This window comes from Corvus brachyrhynchos, unplaced genomic scaffold, assembly GCF_000691975.1.
Source record: "Corvus brachyrhynchos isolate BGI_N302 unplaced genomic scaffold, ASM69197v1 scaffold84, whole genome shotgun sequence".
NCBI classification, from domain to species: domain Eukaryota; kingdom Metazoa; phylum Chordata; class Aves; order Passeriformes; family Corvidae; genus Corvus; species Corvus brachyrhynchos.
In genome coordinates this window covers 1,009,764-1,016,494 of record NW_008237434.1, presented here as the reverse complement: position 1 = coordinate 1,016,494, position 6,731 = coordinate 1,009,764, and the positions used below count along the sequence as shown (strand labels likewise).

The following is a 6,731-nucleotide window of genomic DNA, read 5'->3' as shown; positions in this document are numbered from 1 at the left end:
TAAGTTATTCTATTGTTTTGACATAGCATTTAATAGAAAGTTTTGGTAAGCTCATTACAGAGGCAACTTTTGAGTAGCGATGGGCAAAGAAGACTTTCCCACTTAAAAACACACACCCCTCCCAGAAGCAGAGTTATGTGCTTCCATCCTCCTGAAGGATCTCTCCTTCTACACCAGCACGAAGTTCAGGCAACACCATCAGCTTCACTTAACAGATGAGATGCAGCAACGCCCACAGCCCAGCATGCAGAGCTATCCTGAGCTCTCAGGGAATGAAAGGCACCGTGGGGCTTTCCTGCAAAGCCCATGTCCTCAGGGAATGCTGAACTGATGCGACTTTTTAAAGGCTTCTTAGACGATCTGCTCAAGGCCATGTGGGAATAGAGCAGGAAACTGAGCAGAACTCCTACCCACCAGCTACGCTGCAGGGCCTGGTTACTGATCACCCCCACACAGGTGCCTGCTTGCTTGTCTGTCAGCCATCTCACAACCTCATCTGCAAACACTGATGATGTTCCACCTACCTGGAACATCATCTTCCCAAGCCCACATTTACAGTGATCTCTGCTGCATTTCTGTTCAATCCACAATTACAAAAAAAAATATGATGAAAAAGCAGGCAAAATAGTTCAAGCACACAGTGCTTTACTAATACTTTGCTGTTAGTCAAAGAAACAAGCAAAATATCTACACTGAAAATGTCATATGGGGTAAAATTATCGTTTTTGCGGTGTGCAGCAGGGACCCTTCATGTGCACACATCAAAAGGCATTGCCATACCTCTAAGTTCAGAATGCAGTTTAAACAGCTGAAACTTGCAAAGGTGAGTAAAAACATACCAGAAAACAGAAATGCTGTACAGAGGTATAAATCCCAAAAGTGGTCTTGATTTTTGAAAAAGAGGCTTTGTTATTTCCCACAGTGTGCAGTTCACATCCGTAAAGCTAAACAATAATTAATAAGAGAATCTAATCAAGTACCTTTCTAAGAGCCCTCCATTGCACTTGCTCCAGAGTGAAGGCATTCCGCACACTCAGTCTCAAAGGAGCAAAACAGTTGCTGCATTGCAGAACCCTGGGCTTCCAGGGCCTGGTTGTTTGCTTGCTTACAAAAAGCAGTTTGTACTTTGCTGTTTTCTCCCGTGCATATTAATGCAAGCAATCCAGCTTCCACTGCCCTGCAGATCTGACACCTACCACAGCAGCTATATTCCATTTCTCTTCCATGGTTCTCTTTTAATTTCTCCCCTTTATCCCTTAAATAGGTATTTTCCACTGAAACTGCAGAGTCCCCTGATGGCCCTAATTCCTGCCTGTGCTGCCTGAAGTACCAATGCAGCAGCTCTACTGCTGATCCCAAACACACCAACACTACAGAGCTACAGAAGAAACAACGGGCTAGAGCAAAAACAGGATACTCAGTGCAGCTCCTACACATTCCCACCTAAAGCATGAAATCCAAACAGTGCAACATAAAGAACAAGTGGGAAGAATCTCGGTTCTTTCATAGTTACAGCTTTTACAGAAGACTCTGTCATTTCCAGGTTAATGTTTGATGAAGCAAACAGCCTTTGCACGACCTCAAATCTTCCTCTGTCAGCGAGAGTGGCCACCAAAGGACTGCTCAGTGCCACAGTGCCATCAGCTGAAGCGATGTTAGGCTGCATCCATGAGAGAGAGCAAAAGACAGAGACATTAAAACATTTTCCAAGCACTGCTGCTCCTGCCATCGCACAGCTCAGCTCTTTCATACAAAACCGCTGGAGAGCTTACAAGGCAGCAGCAAAAGGTCAAGATTCCCTTTACTATTAGCCCTGACAAGTATGATGTACTGATCCAGAACCAAAGCTCTATGGCACACTTTAAGGAGGAAAGTCTCTCCTACTGTGCCATTCCCCGAGTTCAACTTCTCTCACTGCACGTCACACTTAACTATCACTCTGAGCAAACAGTAGAACTCCCCTTGCTCCTACATATTAAAAGGATTTTACTATTGTTTTTGTCAGTGACTTTAAAAAGCTAAAAGTAATCACAGAATCATAGAATGTTCTGGGTTGGAAGGGACCTTAAAGATCATTCAGTTCCAATCCCCCTGCCACAGGCAAGGACACTTTTCACTAGACCAGGTTATTCAAAGCCCCATCCAACCTGGCCTTGAACATTTCCAGGAATGGGGCATCCACAACTTCTCTGGGCAACCTGTTCCAGTGCCTCACCACTCTCATAGTAAAAAGTTTCTTCCTAGTATGTGATCTAAACCTACCCTCCTCCAGTTTGAATCCAGTCCTCCTTGTCCTGTCACTACATGCTCTTGTAAAAAGTCTCTCTCCATCTTTTTTGTAAGCTTCCTTCAGGTACTGGGAGGCTGCATTTAGGTTACCCTGAAGCCTTCTCTTCTCCAGGCTGAACAAACCCAATTCTCTTACCGTTTCCTCACAGGAGAGGTGCTCCATTACTCTAATGCCCTGCACCATTCCTTCAGCAGTTTCAATAAATGGCCTCAGAGTTTTGGGACCTCAGGGTTTGCCAAGGCTCAAGCACTGTTGCTATCAAAGCGAAATTTCTGTTTCCCAAGGAGAGGTGATTACTGAGATTTTAAAACAGTGGGACTATTAGAAAAATAAAACTGGAGCTTAAGTTACAATTTTCTTTTGCTCACAAGCCATGAAATCTCCCAAATACAGCAATGTTCAGAAGTTAGGTAGCACCTGCAGCTTCGTTTGCCATGTCAGACTCTGACCTTAGCTAAGCGCTGCCTACAGCTGAAATTCCCACTGCAGCTTGACATCTCCTCCTTTATTGGGGAGAAACGTGGCTGAGGACACGGCCACTGCTGCTGCTGTGCCCATGAGCCACGCTCCCATCTCCATTACTCACCAAACAGCACAACGCCGGAACAACCTGAAGATCACAGCAGGCACGCAGCAGGACCAGAGTGTCATCAGGCAGCTCTGTGAAGGAAACATTCCCAGGGGAAGATCATTTCCAGTGAACCCTGCACCAGGCTGGCTGCTGGAACAGGGGCTTTAACAGGGAGCTAACAGGTTCTCCTCAGCTGGTTGTGTGGAAGAGGTTGATCCAGCCCCTTCCTGCCTGCAGAATAGAATGGGATGGGCAAAGGGTCTGACTATCTCTGTGCTTGAGAAAAGGCACTAGTAGAAAAGAGGGTTTCCTACCCATCATCCTTGCCTCCTCCCTAAGTATCTCCTCAGTGTTTCACTCCAAGTCTGCAGACTGGATGAATGACCTAGGCCTTGAATAAATCAGACTCTATGCTCCCAAACTCTATACGAGATGCTAACTTCAGCAAAGCACAGTTTGAGAGGAATGGCATAGCTGAGACTGCCTTGGGGCTGGGAGATGGACTAACTGATCTCTGTGGTGCTCTTCAACTCTGTAACAAGGCTGTAATTCCTACCACAAGAAACAGGCATAAAACAGCTTTTGAATCTGGATCCAGGTACACTTATGCCTGGACTTCAGCAGTAGACATTATGTCCAAAGCCAGGTGATAATGCAACACACTCAATTAACTGCGCCCTGCTGTTAATGGCATCTGACAAGTGTTACCACATCAGCAGGTTTTTGTTTTCTATTTCTTTGTCTCCACAAATGAGTTGAGCTCTCCCACCTAGGGCCTGTGCATATATGGATGCACACTGACATTTTGCTGCACAGTGCCACAATTTACACCGGACTTCCCTTCGTTATCTTAATGTCAGGGAATTCTTTAGATACAAGAAAGAAGAGAAAAATCCAGGCAAGTCTGTCTTGGACTTTGCAGGTAGCTTTTAATTAACACTGTGGTGCCAACTAGATTGTGAGGGTGGCATTTATTTGACATTTATGTTTCATCTCCTGTTTCGGCAGCTGCAAAACAACCCTCTAATTGCAGAGTCTCTATGTTAAACTCATTTTTGCTAAATTTAGTTTGCACTTGAACAATATACGCTTTTACACAGGAGACAACACCTAATTTGTAATTCTCAGCATTTAGGCGGGAAGGACTCTGGCATGTAATAAGTACAGAAATTAGCTTGCCAAACTGCAAATGCTCACACTCAGCAGAAGCAAAGTTGAGCAGTCTTGGGGGAATGTGTAATTTACACACAAAATCTGTCAGTGATTGAGGGCTGAATTTAACTCACAACCAGGAATGCTAAGCATAGTATACCAAACTCATAAAAAGGGATCAGAACAATTTATGTTCACTCAGCTCACCAACTGCTCAAAGAGAGCCATAAATGCTTTAACATGGAGGGAGCTTCTAAAAGGAAAATAAAATTTTTAAAAAGGGCTTTTCACAACATACCAGACATAGCACTGATAAGAAGGTGAGCAGCTGAGAAAAGTTCTTCATCCTGAGGCTGGTATTTCTGCAACAACAGCTCACTCTGTAAACTGCACCCTAAGAGCTGCAAGAAACGAAGGAGGTCTCCTTGTTGTTCAAGTTTTAACTCCTCCAGATCTGGCTTGTCTCCTGTGCAGATATCATCGAACTGAAAGGAAAAGAATAAGCAAAACTACTTGAAAAAATTCAAGCAAAAGAGAATGCTAGTACTATTCCGAAATTACTTTGAGGAAGCAAGCCAAAGGTTCTTCATCTTACCATGTCCCCCAGGGCAGTCACCATTTCTTCATGGAGCAGGAGCTCACAAAGGGTTTTATATAAAGCTCTTTGCTTGTCTTCCGGAAGCTTCACAAAGGGCTGAAACTGGGTCTTCAACCGTGACAGATCTTTCCCAAGAAAGCAAAGGAAAGCAAAACTAAGTATTTCTACAAAAATGCCAGTTAAAACCAGGTAACATTTTGCTATGTGTTTCATAAGCTCATTTATCATCACACCTTGATATCCTGATTTCCATCAGCACAAGTTAAAATGCAAGGCTGGAACAGATCTGATTTTATTTCCTAAGGAGCCACTGAAGTTTCAGTGCAAAAATTAAGAAAGAGGAACAGCTATCAAGAATCAACATTTTGGTGTACAGTATTTTTAATATTTTAAAAGTCAGCTCCTTAGTGTTAACCAACTAACTGCATCTTAAGTCTCTCGCTTCAAAGTTTATCTCCAGAGAATGTTCATTTATATGGCAGAATGAAGAGTACTCATTAAGTACAAGGGAGTGCTCTGCATTCACCTTCTCACAATTCAACTATGATACTGAAATTAGGTCTTTTGTGACATCGAATTACCACTTTGCTAAAAAAAATTGAAGCTTTCAAATCAATAATGCCAACTGGAAGGATGGAATGTTTTTTTTCCACATTCCAGAAACGTGGGCATGCAAGTGTTCTCAAATTTGTTTAAAAGAAATTTTCCTTCATGTCACTCCAGTCAAGAAACACGCTCTCTTTAAAGACATCCTTTATAACCAAAAAATTACTTCACTAGGGAAAAAAAAACATCCAGCCACAGGCAGATATTTTGTTTATCTGATGCAATCGTATGACTGTCTATACAAATAACAGAAAATGAAATGTACTTTCAAATTCTTTAGTAAAAACAATTTTTTTTAGCTTTTTTATTTTCCAAGAGACAGTGGAAGTTAAAACTAATTAAAGAAATCTCTGTGCTTTTTAAACAAGAAAAGCACAAAGGTATGTCAAGCTAAAACAAAAACCACAACAGTGGCATACCATTCTTCCACAAGTAAGTGTTTTTTATATATTGTTTACTGAACAACCATTAACCAAGGGTGAAACTTACAGACAAGAAGTGATATTCATCAGTAGAACCAGCTGTAAGAACTCTACCAAGAACTGATGAAAAGCACAGTGTGTTCTGAGTCCTTGACTGGTTTTCCATTTTTTCATTCCTCCAGTAACATTCCTGCCTCCTCTTTCCAAATTCCTACAATAAAAACTTGTACCTGGGCCATTATACCAATTTGCAAACTTCCATTTAAACCCCATTTTAGTTTTCTCAATTATAAAGCTCCTCAGAAAATAAAGAGGCTAAGTGAAGGCAAGGGAGATGTCTAATTCTGTTACTTAACCTGTAACTGAGGAGCTTTATTGAGAGTTTTTCAAATAATGAGAAAGTATTTTCAGTGACTCTTTCTCACTGAAAGCATGTATCATCACTGATCTTGCAGAGGTTATCTGGAATGCAACAGAGCTGTCATAAACACTGGACTTTATAAGATTATATTTATGACAGATTGATTCAGAATGTTGATAGGAAAGAGTCCACTGCACACACTTACTGCAAACTGATTTTTTATATTCCTTCAGTGCATTCCCCCAAGAGTTCCTGATAAGAGCTCTTAAAATGAACTAACAAGATTTCTTACTTACTATTGTACCAGATTATTTCTGCCTATCACGATGTTTAATTCACTGTAATATAATCATGTCAAGCATTTTTGGTAATACCTTGTTTCAATATACTTATAGAAGCATCACTGGGAACGAGGTTTTTAGCCCCAGAGTACATCTCATTATCAACAGCATCTGGCTGACAGAGGAATGAAGCATCTCTGAATTGAACTGAATGGGGATAAGTTGAGCCTTCTGTGCTTTCTTTTTCAAAACCTCCCTGCTGTTCATCTAGCAGACAGAATTCTGTAATTAGAAATTCAATCAAAAACAATAATTAATAAAATACACAAGCAATTACTGAATGAGATGATAGCTTGTATTTCCTAGTGCTCTCGCATGTGATTTCTCCATGTGTCGTCTCTTCCAGATGGAAAGAATGCCAGCAGTTGCTGTGTGTGTGAATTATTGAGC

General features: G+C 41.6%; 1 protein-coding gene across 3 annotated transcripts in view; it reads right to left on the bottom strand.

The window, feature by feature from the left end:
- The window catches only part of DFNA5 (DFNA5, deafness associated tumor suppressor), a 25,459-nt gene continuing 18,728 nt past the window's right edge, over positions 1-6,731 (bottom strand). For 2 of the 3 annotated variants that reach the window (XM_017731180.1, XM_017731179.1), the window contains 5 exons: positions 6,375-6,563; positions 4,609-4,736; positions 4,312-4,498; positions 2,877-2,950; positions 1-1,660 (listed from right to left, as the gene is read on the bottom strand). In XM_017731180.1, coding sequence (XP_017586669.1) covers positions 1,430-1,660; positions 2,877-2,950; positions 4,312-4,498; positions 4,609-4,736; positions 6,375-6,563 — 809 coding nt within the window. In that variant the 3' untranslated portion in view covers positions 1-1,429. The remainder of the gene's footprint in view (positions 1,661-2,876; positions 2,951-4,311; positions 4,499-4,608; positions 4,737-6,374; positions 6,564-6,731) is intronic. The other variant, XM_017731181.1, reaches the window with a different exon arrangement.